A 17,963-nucleotide genomic window follows, 5' to 3' on the forward strand; every position below is an offset into this window, starting at 1 on the left:
CAGTCAAACATAGGTAGCACTGAAGTAAACAGGAAGTAAACAGCAGTCAAGGCGAAATAGCTGAGGGAAAAATGCAAAGAGATCGAAGAAGGAATGATCGTTGGATGGAGTGACCTAGGATATAGAAAAATCAAAACAGCCTTCGGTGAAATGAAAAGCACGGAAGGTAACATTCAGAGTGCAAATGGAATTCCGTTATTACACGCAGTGGAAAGAGTAGGTAGGTGGGCAGAGCATATTTAAGGCTTCAGTGAGGGTTAAGACTTGTCTGATAACTTGATAGAGGAACCAACTGAAGTCGGTAAGAAAGACATAGGCGGTCGGGTATCAATCACAGTCGAAAAGAGCTCATGAAAATGAGATCAAGTAAGTCAGAAGGGATAAATAACATACCATTCGGAATTCCTAAATTCATTGAGGGAAGTGACATCCAAATAACTATTCAAGTTGGTTTGTAGAATATATATGACTGCCGACGTACCATCTAACTTTTCTGAATAATGTCATCCCGGCAGTTCCCAAGAGAGCAAGGTCAGATGGACGAAACAAACATTCGCAAAAACCTTTACATCTCATACATCGAAGCTGCTGATAAGAATCATACGAGTATAAAGAATACTGGAAAAGAAACTGAGGATCAGTTTGGCTTTAAGAAAGATAAAGGCACGAGACAGGCAGATGTTACCTTGTGCTTGAAACTGGAAGCAAGATTGGAGAAAATTCAAGTTACGCTCAAAGGTTTTGTTGACATAGAAAAGTGACAATGTGAGATGGTGCAAGATGTTCGAAATTCTGAGAAAAATTGGACTAAGCTATGCGAAAAACGGGTGGTACACAACATGTTCAAGAAGAAAGAGGGAACAATAATACTGGAGAAGGAAGAACGAAATGCTCGGATTAAAAGCGGCGTAAGACATGGATATAGTATTTCGCCCTTTCTGTTCAATCTATACATCTAAGAACCAATGACGGCAGTGAAAGAAATGTTCAAGAGCAGGATGAAAATTCAGGGAGGAAGGAAATCAATTATAACTTGGTGATGAATTTGCCGAGGAGGTAAACAGAAGGGTCCACTCTGAAATGAACAAATTTGTGCAAGAGAGGATTTCACGGCTATCTGCATCAAACCAGTCACGATACTGATTACAAAAAGGATGTCGGAAAGAAAGAAAGGCCGAGGCGTCTCGCTGCCCTGCGCATAATTCGCGCTGTTGTGTAGAAACTGCAGTTGCGAATACACTCGCTAGGCCGCTTCACCCTGCGTCCGAAAGTGTAGATGTTCTTATTGCTGCGCAGTTACGTCAGCACAATCCTCCTGATGTTCACTGGAACCACTAAAAACATCGGCAGTAAATTACTGCATTAGTTCAATCAGATGCTCTATAGTGGCAACTGGCCCAAATATGATAACCGCTGCCTTGCATTGAACTGACGTGGTCACATTACTTATCGATAAACCAAACTTTTCCATCTTGATAATGTACTCCTCCAACTTTCTGAAGCTCAATGAAGTAATATGATCCCGTAGGCTGGATACTTTCCTTTATGGCGAAAAGAAACTAGATTTTACTATATCCAGTTCCATTACTTTCCAAAGCATCTCACAAGGAAATTAAGTAATCGCGATATAAATAGGCCTACATTTACGTTTACTGGTCCAAAATATAAAACGAGCAAGGTGATGCAGTGTTCTGTTTGCAGTCCGTTTGGGAGCGACCATGGCTTCAAGCAGTTTAACACAGTTGTTGATGTGATGCACCACCGAACGTATATCCTGTTTCTTCCCCCAGCATCCCCTAGTGTATAACTACATGACTGACGTTTTATAGAAGAGCATGATGCACCTTTGTGCTTGGACACACCAAATGAAGCGTGGACTGCGTTGACATGATACGGAATAGGATCACTCTCCACGGAGAGCGAAAGGGAATATTTATTTTAGTACTGCCCCATCTACGAAATCGTTGATGGAGAAAGGGATCACAATGGACACTACAAGCAGTTATCTAGTTCGATTTCGCTCGTTCTTCTACTGACAGTAATCGTCTAAGATAATGCACAGCTTTCTGTCTTCCTAAGCTGAAGACAATGTAGAGCTTCCTATCTTTCTTTCCGTAACAGTGGCCTTGCTGTTATTCGAATTTTTCGTCGGTGCTTGGCAGAATATGATATTGCGTAAACTATAAAATACGTAATTCTTGTTGTGAAACAATTTTTGGTCGTCAATGCGGTTCGGGCACTGCCTATAACAAGCATTAATAAAATTCTCCGGGTAATTAAAAACCAAAGGAACAATAAATTTATAATCCTTTCGTTGTGACCATTCGACAAAGAACGTCAGAAACCCATGAGCGGGCAATGTTTCGGAAACTGGAGCCAAAAAGGGTTTGGGAAGATCAATTACTTCAAAGTGTTAACTGAAATATCGCTCCTGGATACGAGCCTATTTGGCGCATCTAAACACACCTCTCCTCTCGACTTGAAACTATAAGCAGTCAACTCTCTAAACTTGCTGCACTAGCGCCTTCAGAAGAAAGAATGTGACGGAGAACGGTGTAGAGGAGTCAACACAGCTGTGCAGCTTCCTGTATGTCAGTCTGAATTTTTTTGCTGTTGAATTCGTAACTGAACTTATTAAACTGGCTAGTAAAATTTGATTGGCACTAAAAGCTGGTATAGATTCAGAGATTATCACTGTAAATTCTGTACTTGTTCGTAGGAACATGTAAAATACGATTTTTTTTGGCTGGTGTCCTAGAAAACGTTTGAAATGACATCATGGTAGTCGACAAATCTTACATTTATTATGAACTTCTGATATCGTTAGCGTGTGGAACAACTGTAATGCGAAGGCCATTCACAAAGCAAGGTCTGACAGGTTGCGAAATGGAAACTATAGTGAAAATCCGATGAAACTCTGAACAGTGTCTCTAATACTCCTGTCGATTTCGTCACTTCGCTATTTACGTTCTATGCACATAGTGAGCAAGCTAGCATGTAAAGTTACTTAGAGCAATAGTCTCTCCGACCAAGTACGGGTGTCCGCTGAGAAGTTTTGCCTGATTTCATGGAACACCACATAACATAACTGTTATACAGTTCCTTCTCCATTGTAATTCTCGACCGAAACTGCTGGGGCAAACAGGACTCGCCTGCAGCATTTTCTATGCAAGTGTTTGGTCACCCATCACACAGCCCGGACTTGGCTCCCCCTGATATTCGTCATTGCTCACATGAACCGCTGGCTATGAGGACTACATTTTGAAACAGACAACAGACAACGAACTGAAGACCTGCGTAGAAGATTAACGGAAAGCACAGGTGGCTACCTAATATGACGAGGGTATTGGAAGGTAGGTGCAACGCTAAGACAAAAAGTCTTGGGGAGTCGACTCTGTAGAGAACGTGTAGCTAACAGCTGCAAATAAAATATTTTGGATTTTCACTATGGTTTCCATTTTGCAACCGATCGGGTTTTACTATTCGTATTACGAACAGCGAATAAAGTTTTAATTGCAAGATTGCTAAAGTCATTTATTCATACAGATTACTGGATTCGGCAATTCTCTGTTACCATCTTCCATTGTATTTTCACACCGTTACACAATATTATACATCATCGCTTTAGTACAGTATGTGGTGCTATATAGAATGGAGATACAACGTATAGCACCACTTACTGTAATACAAGAGAAGATTACGTAATGATATACACAAAGACCCGAAGGTGGTAACAGTGAACTGCCGAAATTGGTGATATGCAGGAATAATTGATTTTAGCGATCTTGTGAATCGAAAATTTATTTAGTGTTCATGATTCAGTTACTTATTTTTAAAATTTAATGTTAGAGTTTCGGCTTTTACCTGTTACGTGCTTCAGAATACAACTGATATTTTCAAATTACGATGCGTGCTAAGGCACAAAATCATCGCTGTCTTCTATTTGAAAACGGCTGAAAGCTATAAATGTAATATTGCGTTTTATAAATAAAGAATTTTACTATCCGAACGTGACCATGACGTCCTTTTTTTTTAAAGAAAACAAAGTAATTCTAACTTTAGTTAGCCAGTTTTAAACTATTAATGATTTATTTCACATTTCAGAATGTTGCTTGTATGTGATTTTTGACAGTGACTGCCTGCCTGCTTCTCAAAGAGTTCTCAGTTAATGACACAGACATCATATTCTCTTTGATCATGAAGCTGACGTCTTGGCGATATAAAGTCGTAATGCAGCGCAGTGACCAACTTGGAAAAGAAGATTTGGAGGTGCGTCTGATGCCACTGCCAGAAACTGGACGGTGTGTTTCGTCATTCCACGTATTTCTCAAGGTGAGACTGTGCTGCGGAGCGGGCGCTCTCGGGTCACATGTGGCAGTGGTCAGTCACGTGGGTGGGGCTCTGGTGGAGTATATAAGGGGCCAGCGCTTCGTCTGGAGTCGTCAGTGCCTCCCATCTCGGTCAACTGAAGAGAACTCGCATCATGTCTTCTCAGGTGAGCGAGGTGCTGCGTCACGAATCTCAACGATCAGATTTCGCTACCAAAATCTATAGTATAGAAAATAGTTCATCTCACAGCAACGATAGATAGGGAAATAAGCAGGTTAGGCTACTTTAGTAACTTGAACAATATCCTTTCGATAAAAATATTCTTATAAGAGAATATTATGGTGTCGAAAGACACCGTAGGATAATTAGTCTTTTGATGTTGAGTTGTGCGTACTATATGCAGTTTTCAGTCGAATTCTTTTTAGTCATCAGTCTTCTGACTGGATCGATGTGGCTCAACACGAATTCCTTTCTTGAGCCAACCTCTTCAGCTCAGAGTAAAACTTGCACCCTACATAGTAAATTATTTGTCGGATATATTATAGTGTCTGTTTCTCCCTGTAGCTTTTACCCTCTACAGGTCTCTACAGTAATATGGAAGTTTTTCCCTGATGTCTTCACGCATGTCCTATAATCCTTTTCCTTGCTCTTGCCTGTATTTCCGTATGATCCGTTCTTCGCCGATTCTGTGGATAGCTTCCTCATTTCTTTTCAGTGCACCTAGTATTCAACATCCTTCTACAGCATCGCATCTCAGCCTCTTGGATACCCCTGACTTCGGATTTTCACGAGATACAAGGGGGTGTAATAGCTTCTGGTGTCTTTCTCTACATCAAATGTAGACTGAAGTCATCACTGTTGTTAAATGAAGACTTCACTGTAGAAACATTCGATAGCCATTACCTGTCTGCAGTAACACAGCTATGAAAAGCGATTAACTGTACATAAGTTCAGATTTTGTTTCTGCAAGATCCATGCTTCAACGTAAGCATAACGTAGTCTTCTCAGTTAAATTAGGATGTTCATAAAAAGTACTATGCGTCACAGATGAAAAATCTGGGTGAGAAGCACGTTAGATTCCCTTGTGAACCGTAGTCTTTCGTGAGCGAAACCTCCATCAACATTAGAGTTATCTACTTAAAAATGTAGACTGGATAAGTATCAGACTTCGTCTTCTTTCCGCAGATATTATTAATACATATCTTTGTAGATTTATCGACGTCACAATCTTCGCACGGAAATGTTTACTACCGTGTATATGACGATAAAATCATTGGCGACTTTTAGCCTATTTCACTTGAGATAGTTTATTAACCAAGGATTTCGCTACCTTATATTACTTGGAGTTAGACTGCTCAATACTCAAAACACTGGGCCTGCTACAGGTGAAATGGGTGTGGGTGGGGGGTGGGGGGGGGGGTGAACAGGGGCTGCAAGAGAGTCTGGTGTAGGTGGTGCAGGAGGGAGGTGTCCTGTTCAGACCTCCAGGCTATCATTTATGCGTTCAGCTGCTTGCCTGAAAGGCTTGATGCGAAATTCGGTTTCATACCTTCAACGAAGGCACGAACAATTCATTTTATAACTCTTGGCAAGGACGGAATGCTGAAACCATGCCGGAGCCCTTTACGTTTTCTGCTAAAGCGGTTAACTACTCCTTACAAGTAGCGGTTGTCTGGTATCCTCCTGCGTAACTAATGTCACATAGGGTAACATCAGAATATTCAGTGGTTAAAAATTCTAAACATTTGCACATACAAAGTGTCTGAGAAATCTTGCGAAAATCTTCGAGGGGTCGTAGAAGGGTGTCTTGAGGAATACATCGAGGACAGAGGCCCATGTTAGGAAACGTCATCCAGCGACACCACAGATCGTCGAAGTTAGAGGCCCCGGCGCCTGCCACTAGACCACCGCTTCGGTAGCAAACTTGATTTTGTACGCAGACGAGCATTAGGCGGAACGTCTCGCTATGTTATTTGTTATTCAATGATTGCGCCTGATTCTCACGACTGCCAGTGGAGAAGGAGTTAGTTGCTTGGTAAACAGACCGTGTTTCTTATGAATGCGGTGCTCTGTTGCCTTAGTGGATTACTGTTTCAGACAAGGACTTCTACCTGCAGTTTATTTTTCTCCTGTATAGCGAATAACACTGACCTGTTAGAGGGTAACAAGAGAAAAATAAACCGCCGATGGAAAACCGTGGCCATGCCTTTACATTATGTTATTGAGTAAACGGTACATTGTCTTTGCTGAAATTATAGTCTGTCTTCGTCGATTGTTCTAGTTGTTCTTGAAGTTCCAAGGCTTTCGCTGGTTTAGGTGTACTTCCAAGACCAAAGTTCCTAGTCCAAAATTGTTGTATTTCAATTCCCGTATCGACTGCTTTATTTTTTGCGAATCCTTTTGAACTTCCCTGCGTATAATCTGATAGTCACTGTAGAATACATGGTGGAAGTTACTTAGACCTAATATTAACCATTTTTATTCAGTTTTATTTGCGTATGAAGCAAGGGAGAAAAGGACCGTCCTTATTTTTAAGTATGGATGGGGAAAAAACTAGGAGTCTAGTTTTCAAATGAAATATCCTGATATTCGGTTTAAACTATTAATGAGAATGGATTACATAGCTTTGCATTGGCAGAAAGGTATACGAACCCTGATTCTCTCGCATCAGAAACTGGTGCCATGTTTAAGTGCACTTAATGATATAAGAATAAGTGAATACTTTCAGCTTCGCCAATTAGATCATGGCGTCAGGAAAAGTCTTTGAATCTACATCTGCATATGTACTCCACAAGCTACTGTAAAGTGAAGAGTATTTCTTTCCAGTATTAACGTTTTCTCTCCATTTTACTTGCTTATTCAGCAAGTGAAAATGGCAATCTCTGTAGTCTCTTATTATAAGTATACACAAGATGTATGATGCAAATATTTCAATTGTTCCACTAGCAGTGGAACTATTCCTAGAAAATGTGTCCCGAAATTTACCCAACAGAGTTTCGTGATATAAATTCCCCTTTCATCCACAGTTACCTATTTACATTCCCCAAACATATGTGTGCTGGCATAAGCCGACACCGGTCGGCAAACAGGATGTAAAGTGAAAATGGCCATCTCTGTAGTCTCTTATACTAACTATCCCTCTGCAAGAGGTACAATGCATATATTTCAATTGTTCCACACTATTCCTCGAAAATGTTTCCCCAAAATGCACCCAACAGCGTTTCGCGATATAACTTCCCGTTTCATCCACAGTTGCCTATTTACATTCCCCAAACATATGTGTGCTCGCATATGAAGTAAACATCGATTAGTAGGCGCAGGATCAATACCGCCTATCCCGAGAGAGGCCAGAGACACACCGACTAGCAACACGCCGCCAAAGCCCCTCTCAAAGTGATGTGATTAAACCGCCGCCGCTTACCGGAGGCGTGTGTCAGTATCGTCACAAGCTACGCCAGCACATAGCGACCACATTAGTGATTATAGCGGGACTAGCAGTGGAACTAATGTTTTTAATAGCAAGATTACCGACATTTTTGGAAGAGGACTATTACTGATGAGCTTGTATCACAGAACATGGTCTCTATTCCAGTGAAGTAAATGTTCATGTAAATAAAGAACCGTGTTGATCCACGTGCAAATTTGTTCTGTAGAAAGACGACATCGGTCACCCACAACAATGTCCCATCCTTTGCCTCCTTGTGGTAAAAGACTCCACAATATGTTTCACTTTCGTATGATCTATACCTATCTATTGTGGTCCCAGGAGAGCAAATACGAATTTGAAATCTGATTTTATGCCTAACTTATGAGATTTCCAAATATTGCCGGCAAGGGTGGCCGAGAGGTTCTAGGCGCATCAGTCCGGAACCGCGCGACTACCACGGTCGCAGGTTAGAATCCTGCCTCGGGCATGGATGTGTGTGATGTCCTTCGGTTAGTTAGGTTTACGTAGTTCTAAGTTCTAGGGGACTGATGACCTGAGATATTAAGTCCCATAGTGCTCAGAGTCATTTTGGTCTCCAAATATTGGAGGAATACTGTACAATTGCTGTACTAGTGTCTTTAAGCAATTTCCGTGCACCGTTATTTCCCAGTACCCTTCCCAGAAATTGAAGGTTGTGTTCTAGTACAAATTCCACGTTGTATCCCTTCTTAGTATTTTTCCCAAATAATTAAACGATGTAAAGGACTAGAATAGTTTAGTACTAATACGTTCTCTCTTCTCGTATTACGTGTAAGTTTTTGCATATCTTAGCCGTTTCCAAGTATTATGTATTAGTTTCATATGTGGCCATGTGCAGGTGATACTCCCATTTCTAATCAAGGTATCAGGGAGGTAGCGATTGGCCTCTCTACGTAGGGTTATACTGATCAAGATAAATCTACTGTTATCAGACATAGTCCTTCATTCCAGGAAGAAATTTCGAAGAATTTTCATTCGGAACGCAGCTCTGTATAGTCGTGAATGATGAATAGCGGAACAAAAAGGACAAAGAGAATCGGAGCATCTGAGGTGTGATGCTACAGAAGAATGTTGAAAATTAGGTAAGAAATTAGGAGATTCTCGGTAGAATCGATGAGGAAAGGAATGTATGGAAAACACTGAAATGAAGAAGGGACTGAATGATAGGAGATGTGTCGAGGTGTCACGGAATAACTTCCTTGGTATTGGAGATAGCTGTAGAGGATAAAAACTGTAGGGGAAGACAGAGGTTGGAGCACAATCGGCAAGTAAATGAGGACGCATTACTTAGGTCGCAAGTGCTACACTAGATGAAAAGGTTTCCACAGGAGAGGAATTCATGGTGTGCCGCATCAAACTACTCAAAAGACTAATGACTAAGAGAAGTTTTCTTCGATACTGCAATTACCTTATCATAGATTAAATCATTCTGATTTGGAACGAATGTTCATGTTATGCGGCATAGCACCTGGTCGAAAGTTCTGTAGAGCTCACTTATTAGGCTCGCTTATTAGCTAACAGAGCATGTATTATAGCGCTTACCATTTAGTACAGATACTTTGCTAATGAGATCGAATTCCATTCTTGAATTAGAATTCATTGCGTCGATGACTTACAAAATTTTGCAATTGTCTGCCCGACAGGGTGTCTAATTTTGTCTTTCGCTGTGTGTTCTAAGCCCCAAGATCAGAAGCCGTCGTAACTGTCAATCATAGAGAAATGCCCCCTAACTTTTTACTTTTATTTTGCAAGAAAAATAGGCATCATATACATCCGATAACAGCTACAGCATTCTCGATTGCTTTGTACCTTTTCAAAATCATCACGAATTTTCTCCACAGTTTTTTTGCCCCTTGTACACCTCTGCCGTAGAACTTATGGCCCTGTTTCCTCAGCCAGTGGCCCACAGAATATTTCAAAGTCGCTGTATCTGAAAACTAATGGACCCGATGCCCTTTTATGAGTAGACCAAAAAGATGGAACTCTGATGATGTAATAGCAGATGACCTGGTCGACAAGTTAGATGTTGTGTGAAGTTTCTGCAGTCGCTGGCTGGTTGCTACTCGGCCCATCAGCCAGTTGTGTCTGCCCTTCAGATTCTCTACAGCGGCCACCCTATCGTTTAATGCTACTGACGTCCAGTTTCTAGTCATATACAGTGCTGGCATCTATTGAAGTTGGACTCTTGCTTCTGGGACGGGCTGTAGAGGAAGATTTTCGTAAGTGCGCCAAATTCGTGGTTACTACATTACCAAGTTAACGATGGAGGAAAAGAGATGGGCTGCGTTACTTTATGACTTGCCCTCGTACATACGTTGCGAACAATAAAAGCCCTTTCCCACGGTAACTTAGCCAGGTAGGCGCGCTTGGACAGCGCAGTACTTTGGACTATGTCGGCCAGTTGGAAGTATCTAGGTTAGATAATTCCTGTTCACTGTAAGTTTTAGACTACCAAATTCAATAGACGTAAAATACACCCTGTCAAAGGCATTAGACTTATATCTCACGGATACTGCCGGGAGCTGTGCAGGGTCCTCATTTCTCACCATATCGATTGTGCCTGTCTGAGTCTCATGACGAAGCGCCTGCAAAACGCTGTAGCAAGCTGAGTCTCTCTGACAGTGTGTGGAGCAGCACATAGGCTCCCATCTGGCGAACTATTTTGACCTGTCGTAAGTTAACAAGTTTCCAACGAAACTCTGAAGTTTATAGCGAAGAGATTATTTCCGCGGATAAATAACAATATGTGAACACACGGGAGTAATGAAGATTTATAGCAGAGTAAAGATGTAGCTGAATAGGGGCATGTCTAACGTGTTACTGCCGACTGCCTAGCATCTTACTGCCGAGTGCTGACTAGTATCTCTCTCCCGTAATCCAAAATCCACAGAGGCTTGCATACACACCTTGCTGGACAATGGCACTGAAGGACAGTAAGTGGCCTAGTCAGAACACTTCACTGGTTTCCTGAGTGTGTCTCGCTTTGTTCAACAGTGTGTACGATGTAATGAAACAGCTAAACTCTCGTCTAGTTTATTCTCTGATAAAACCGGTACGCGAATTGACACACTGTCGACGGCGCAGAAAGCGCGTGTGCCGTACATGAAACAACCTGTATAGTGATGATGGGGGTCAGGTTTAGAGCTCTACTTTTGCGTTGTTCACGTGGTGAGGCAGGCTGTGTTGCCCGCAGGCGGTGCTGCTGTGCGTGTGTGTGGCGGTGGGCGTGGCCAGCGCGGGCTTCCTCGGCTCCCCGGCCGTCTCCTACTCGGCGGCTCCCGCTTTCCACGCGGCCCCGGCGATTCCAGGTAAGCGAACGGCACTCGTCTGAAAGCTGCCAGTCACGTCTCGTAACTATTCTTCTCCACAAGCACTACAACAAAGTTAACTTTGTAAATAATTAGATAATTTCCCATTTGAGTTGCATATAACGTTTTCATTATAATAGAATTACATTATGGTAATAATATAATACGTTTCTTTTTACATCGGATGAGTGCAACAAATAATCTTTGACGTATTACGATTGTCTTGGTACACTCAAAATCCGACAGGAATCTTTAGTTGTTTACACACAAAATTTTTATGTATAAATGGCTAAAGGTGCCCATTGAATGTCGAATGTACCAAGAGAATTGTAACACAGTAAAATATGATTTGTTACATTGATCTGGTGTAAAAAGAAATGCATTATCTACAGCGAAACATTACAGACGGAGGTAATGGTTTCATAATTAACTGAAATGTGCAAAAAAGGGCCACTAATAAAGATAGCATGCGCAACGCTGTCAGGAACTTTAATTAATGAACTACAAATATATTCAGTTACTGACCCTGTACCTAAAAAATTGTTACCATTACGTAAATTTTAAATTTGTTTCTTCTTCTACTTTCTTTTTTCTTCGATTTCGGTCGTCTGTGCATTTTTAATAATTTTTAGGTCGTAGAGTATTTCTTTATTAATTCACTGGCCAAATATAGTTTTCTTGACAGTCTTCCACGATTCCCTCGAACCAGGTGACCATAAAACGTAATTCACCTTTCCCTGAGCTTGATATAGTTTTCCAGTTCGAGAGTGTATTTCCTCATTACTTCTCATCCACGTACTACTCCTTTTCTTGGACTAAGTAATTTCTGTAGTAACTTACTTCCCTTTTCCTCCACCTCCATTTCTTCTTTCTTTTTGCCGAGGAGTATACATTCCGCTTCATAAACACACTCTAGTTTTATGAAGGGGGTGTAGTATTCTACATTTGTTTTTAGTGAGAGTGATTTTTGTTGTAAATATCCTTTGTTAACTGATAAGCTATTTATATTTTCTGGGCTCTGTTTTTCTTTGCTTCTTTATCCCATTTGTTTCCCCGTATTATTTCTTGTGAGCACTCACATTTATTCATTCTGTTGATAGTAACGTACTTGTGCTATTGGAGCATTTTGAGTGCTCGTCATAAATTCTGTGTTCTCGAAAGAAAAACGTGTAAATTGCCCTATCCCGACGTCATTTCCAAGAGACTGATTTACTCAGCTACTGTATCGATCTTTTCACGTCAAGAGAGGTTACAATGGCTTTATGACAACCTTCTACAGCGATTCAGTACTTGTATCCAGACCTCCATACCTCTAATACGACCTTGAACAATTTTCAATCATTTTCAAAAGTAATTTTAAGGAATTTTGTCATACAACTCTAGAGAATTTTTGGAAAGTTTCTTAGTTACATGTTCTGGAGTTATTTGTTCCATAGATCAATTGAATGGTTCATTCATAGAAATGAAGTGTAATGAGTCACATTAGAGGGATATTTTATGTTTTTCGGCAAATGATCAAAAATTTATAATTCCGGCCTATTGAACTCGGCTGTGGCCATTAAACAATAGCTTTAAGGATGGGTAATAAAGGTATTTTTCCCTCTAGTATTTGAGGTATCCACACCACTGTTATTGACAAATTGTGGTAGATTATTTATTAAGAATTTCATATTGAGGGCGCAGTTAAAATGACTAGCTCTTGAGGAGGTGCCTACATGAAGAGCATGGGTACGAGGCTATCCTTACTACACGGTGTTGTGAAATTTATGCTTTCTATGTAAGTAATGAGTTACTCAAGTAAATTATTCTGCACGACATCAATGAATGGAAATATGCAAATAATGTCAGGAGGTTCATAAGTTTTCTTGCAAGATTATAAATTAGACGAAGAGCAAAAGTAACTGAAATCAATTATTTGAGAAGCTCAGTGACATGCTTCTCAAACAATTTATTTCCTTACAGTTACCATACAGTTCCCATTCGTTTCCTCCTCCCTTTCCGACTGCATGAGTACTTCTGTCAGTCAGTGCATAACGGGCTCAATTATAGCGAAGTACGTCAAAGGCTCAGCTTCGTTCCTTCCTTGTAATAGTTGTTTTTATGGTCCACTGTTGTGTTCTGGAGGGCTGGTCAACAGGCACTGAGGCAGTAACAATAACGGTAGTTGATTACCGGCAAGCGCAGTGGGGTAGTCTGGCTTAAACGCCGCCGTTGCCGACAGGAGCGCTGGCGGCGGCCGTGGCTGACGCGGACTACGACCCAAGCCCGCAGTACAGCTTCAGCTACAGCGTGAGCGACGCGCTGACGGGCGACGCCAAGCAGCAGCAGGAGAGCCGCAGCGGCGACGCCGTGCAGGGCAGCTACAGCGTCGTCGAGCCGGACGGCGCCGTCCGCACCGTGCAGTACTCGGCCGCGCCCGGCGCCGGCTTCAACGCCGTCGTCTCCCGCTCCGGCGGTGCACCCCCGCCTCCCGCACCCGCCAGGCTCGCCGCACCCCTGCCCGGTGGGTACCACTCCGGTGCAGCCGTAGTAGCAGAGATGTAGCTCGTACTGTCACCTAATGAACGAAATACAAACACACACACCAATTCCCGAGGGAGGACTCAAACCTCCGCCGGGATCAGCCGTACAGTCCATGACTGCAGCGCCTTATATAGTGTATGACTACAAGTAAAGTGTAGCTACTGACAGAGATCCAGCAAGGGCTGTAATTATCGTGTGGCAGCGGAACGTGGTAGATATTCTAATACGTAAATGCGGAATGAGTTTACCCTGGAGAAAAATGTTAGTTCAAATTCTGGCAACCATGTGTAAATCTGGAGCCGCGAATGCAGGAAAAATGTACAGAAATGTTAACACATTTAATGGATTAGGAAAGGAATGTGATTAGAAAAAGTCAAATACCTGAGAGAGGTAAGCTGTTCATAGCGCCGGTTACTGAATTTGCTCAGTATGAGCAGCGAAGACGTCGACGAGATGCTGCACAGCGCCAGATTTTTCTGCTTGAATCGGTTCCGGATCGGTTTGCATTAACGCATTAGCATATCTGCCAAGTGCTTCTGCCATCCGACGATTACAGCTCACACTGCTTTACTTTAATTGTAACCACCCCGGGTATGTCTTTGTATTGGTCACATGTTACTTCACTAACAACCAGTTTCGACTTTACAGCCATCATCACATCAAAAATTCCAAGACGCTCGTGATGGCAGCAAAGCTGAAACCGGTTAACAATTTTAATAATGTAACATATAACCAAGACATAGACTTTTATTACCTAACCCGATACATAGGTCGCCGGCGCCTTAGGGAGGTCAAAACTGCCTCGTTCCGCGCATTTGTCTTACATCCGCCGTGCTTGTTGTGGTGTTGCAGGCCGCCTGGTGCCGCTGCCCGCCGCCCTGCCGCGGTTGGCGCCTCTGCCGCCCCCTGCCGCCCCCGCGGTCGTCATCGCCAAGACTCCCGTACTTTTCACCGCCCACGCAGTAGTCGCTGCCTCCGCCAAGGTCGCCCCACCGCCCCCAGCCGCGCTGTACGGCGCGCCACTCAAGAGCTCGCACACCGCCGTCACCACGTCACACGCCAGCTACCAGTACTGAGGAGCACCGTCCCGTCTTGTTCGTAAATACTTCGTAGCAGCCTTTAAGTTGTAACATATTGTGCAAACTATTTAAAAACTCAAATAAAAACAAGGAATTTCCTTTGAATATATGTGTATGTTCTTATAAGAAGCTAAATAGCAATCAATTTTCTTGCAGGCTGATTAGTATATAACACAAAAGCTACATAGTTAAATATTAATAAGAGGGGATCAAAAAGTTTTAATTCGAAGCCCGTATGCTCGAGAATTTGTGTACCAAGTAAGCAATGAGGCAATCATCCCACCGACATACCAGGCTCATGCTACCCATTTGGCAAGGCACTGTGTCCTGCTGTGTGAAGAAGTCAGTGCTGCCTCTTTGTTCGACAGGAGTCGCCGATCCTTGAAAGCCTATACGCGCGAGAATCGCATGGGAAGACATCAGGACTTGCGCTTTCGTGTGTCTCACTTGATTTAGCGTAACTTCAGCATTGTGAAACATGTGATTTGAGGACGTGTGTTACGAAGACACAGCGACTCCTCTTGGGGCACCATTCCACAACGGTGGTTGTCGATAGGTGTCCTGCCCCTTACACATTTTTCATTGTCCGATGGAAGTCTACCGGTGTTTGTCCTTCAACGGCAACTGAAGGAATAACAGCACGTTGGTTCTTTTTGGACGCACTTGGTAATAACGTCTCCACATTTGCCTCACGCACATCGGAAATATACGAACGCAATACTGATCCCTTGCCTATATGTCGTAGCGTGTGAAGCCGCACCTGAGTACCACTACGTTGCATAAAACCTGCAGCAACACCCTCAAAAGGGAATTGTTTTATCGCCTTTTTATAGTTATCACTGTTTTGACGTGCTAAATGGTGAGGTGAACAGTGCACTTGCATGAAGTAAATGGAGACGAAAGTGATCAAATATAAGAAGAAAAATATAAATCTACAAACCACGCTCTTAAAGAAACAAGAATTGAAAATAAAACACCAACATCGCGATATTATTAAAAGACTGTCGATAAAATGCTGATAAATCATAGCAGAAGAACTAGGTAAGATCAAGCATAAAATATCAGTAGGGTTAAAGGGGGCAGATTACTGTGTATGTGTGACTTGACATAAATGATGGGTGACGTAGCCACTCTTCCAACACTATTGTCTAACATTCACGACACACACAACCATTTTAACAGGGACCACACACGCCTCATCATTTTAAATAGATGGCAGATTTTTTGGTGGAACCGTGTCTCCCTCAGGTTTTCATACAAAACAAAATTAAAATACACCGTATCGACACCAATGTTGCACAACTCTGGCATATTGGTGGCCTTTCCTGCCGTCAGAAAAAGTCAAATGCTAATGGACAATGTTTCCCTTTGCACCTTGCAAGGGCTACTTCTTCAGTTCGTCGTCGTCGGACCGAGGTTTTACTGACAACAGCCTCCTGTTCTCCAGTTTAAATATCTGACGGCTGTAGAGAGTCACCTCGCTAAAATATTACTGCTCCTTAATTGCTTCCACTGAGCCAACAATACATTGTGTTTCAGGGTCCCATAAGAGCTGATTGTCTGCGGGGATACGGAGCAGCGAGTATGTGGAAGGAAACAAGGGTTCTTTGAAGCTGAGTTCATTTCCCCGTGTCTCTATGAGCCCTGGAACCTAACTGAAAATTTTTTTTCTCTTACCTACGTAAAGGAAAGAGAGCGTCGAGGGCATCTTGTATCCTCACACCAGGTGGGTACATCCTACCAATAGTAACAAGGATTCTTGGAGACCACAGCACTTTGAGAATTTCTTGGCATGGCGTCACATCTGATCCATTGGCCTCAGCGTAGCAAACAATTCCACCTAGTAAAAGGGTGACAGGTTATCGATGATAAGACTAGCTGGTGATATTGCTGTCTCTAGTGAATGTGAAGAAGATTTAAGAGTACACAATATGGATTGAGAGTGTAGAATACGGATTCAGAGTACAGAATACAGAGTACAGAATATGGATTGAGGGTAAACCAGGAAAAAGACAAATGTAATGAGATCCAGCAGAAATTAAAACAGCCAGGTACTAACTTTCTGAAATGACGAACGAAGCAAGAAGGATGTGAAAAGTATACTTGGACATGCAAGGAGCGAACTTCTGGTGAAGAAAAGACTACTGGTATCAAACATGGGCTATAATCTGAGGAAATAATTTCTAAGAAGGTACGTTTGAAGCAGAGCATTGTATGGTTTTCTTCTGCCTTTAATTACCTTGATGATGTTGTCGTCTACAGTCACTTGTTTGATGATCATATTTCCCATCTTTGTGAATTCGGGATGCCGGGGTGACTGTTAAGGCGTCCAAGATTACACTTGTTAAGAAACAGATGTCCTTTCGGGTCCATTTCATTTCCGGCGTTAGGAATGACCAGGAACGAATTAATGTGTTGAAGAAATTTACTCAGCCTTGAAGTAGGAAGGAGATATCCAGATTGATTGGAATGGCGATTTATTTTCCCAGTTTTGTCCCTGGTTTTGCGCAAATGGTCTCTCCCCTGAGGAAACTACGTAGGAAGCGGAAGAAATTTGTCTGGGGTGATATGTTGTCTGGTCCTGAGATAAATTATTCCGTTTACGAGTCCGAGGCGCTATCTGTGCTTTTCACGTAAGTGAAGTTTCAGTTTTATCTTAAACATAGGGATTTTGATCTCGAAGTGGACAATCAGGCCCCAAGCTGGGTGTTAGCTCGACCAAGGAAAAGTGGGAGGATTTCCAGGTGGTCGGTCCGCATCCTCACGTTTCATTTGAAGGTGCGACACATAAAAGGATGTGACAACCAAGTCGCTGACGCCCTCAGTCTTATGTTTCAGGACGAAGGGCCTGTCGAGAGTAAGGGCTTTAGTGAGTCTCTTCCGGTTGTGAGTACCGTTTTAGCTGAAGTTTCCCAGTTGTTTGACGATCTTAAACCAAACAGTATCAAAATCCGTTGTGGGCTCCACTATGGAAGCGACTCTTACTCGGCGGTGAGGCTAGCGACTACTTCTCCAGGAAGGCGTTCTATGTAAACGAGTCAATGAAACCAGCGATTTATTTGCCTCATGGAGCTAGTGCCTTCCGTTTTCCATTCTTTTCATAATTCTCTAGTAGGGGGACATCTGGACCTCCGTAAAACTTGGAAAAGGTTAGGCTACACCTAACTTGGCTCGCGTTGTGTGGGGATATCAGGCGATTAGTGGGCGAGTGTGAAGCCTGTAAAGCATCTAAACCCAGTAATAGTCCTCTGAAGGTGC

The 17,963-nt window shown here is 42.5% G+C and overlaps 2 protein-coding genes across 2 annotated transcripts in view; both read left to right on the forward strand.

The window, feature by feature from the left end:
- LOC126278319 (cuticle protein 7-like) overlaps positions 1-14,810 on the forward strand; it is a 120,009-nt gene extending 105,199 nt beyond the window's left edge. Inside the window, exon 5 of the mRNA XM_049978337.1 lies at positions 14,610-14,810. Coding sequence (XP_049834294.1) covers positions 14,610-14,702 — 93 coding nt within the window. The 3' untranslated portion in view covers positions 14,703-14,810. The remainder of the gene's footprint in view (positions 1-14,609) is intronic.
- Positions 1-17,963, forward strand: part of LOC126278320 (cuticle protein 7-like) — a 139,933-nt gene that overhangs the window by 65,118 nt on the left and 56,852 nt on the right. The window contains exon 2 of the mRNA XM_049978341.1: positions 10,989-11,103. Coding sequence (XP_049834298.1) covers positions 10,989-11,103 — 115 coding nt within the window. The remainder of the gene's footprint in view (positions 1-10,988; positions 11,104-17,963) is intronic.

This window comes from Schistocerca gregaria, chromosome 6 (genome assembly GCF_023897955.1).
Source record: "Schistocerca gregaria isolate iqSchGreg1 chromosome 6, iqSchGreg1.2, whole genome shotgun sequence".
Taxonomy (NCBI): Eukaryota; Metazoa; Arthropoda; class Insecta; order Orthoptera; family Acrididae; genus Schistocerca; species Schistocerca gregaria.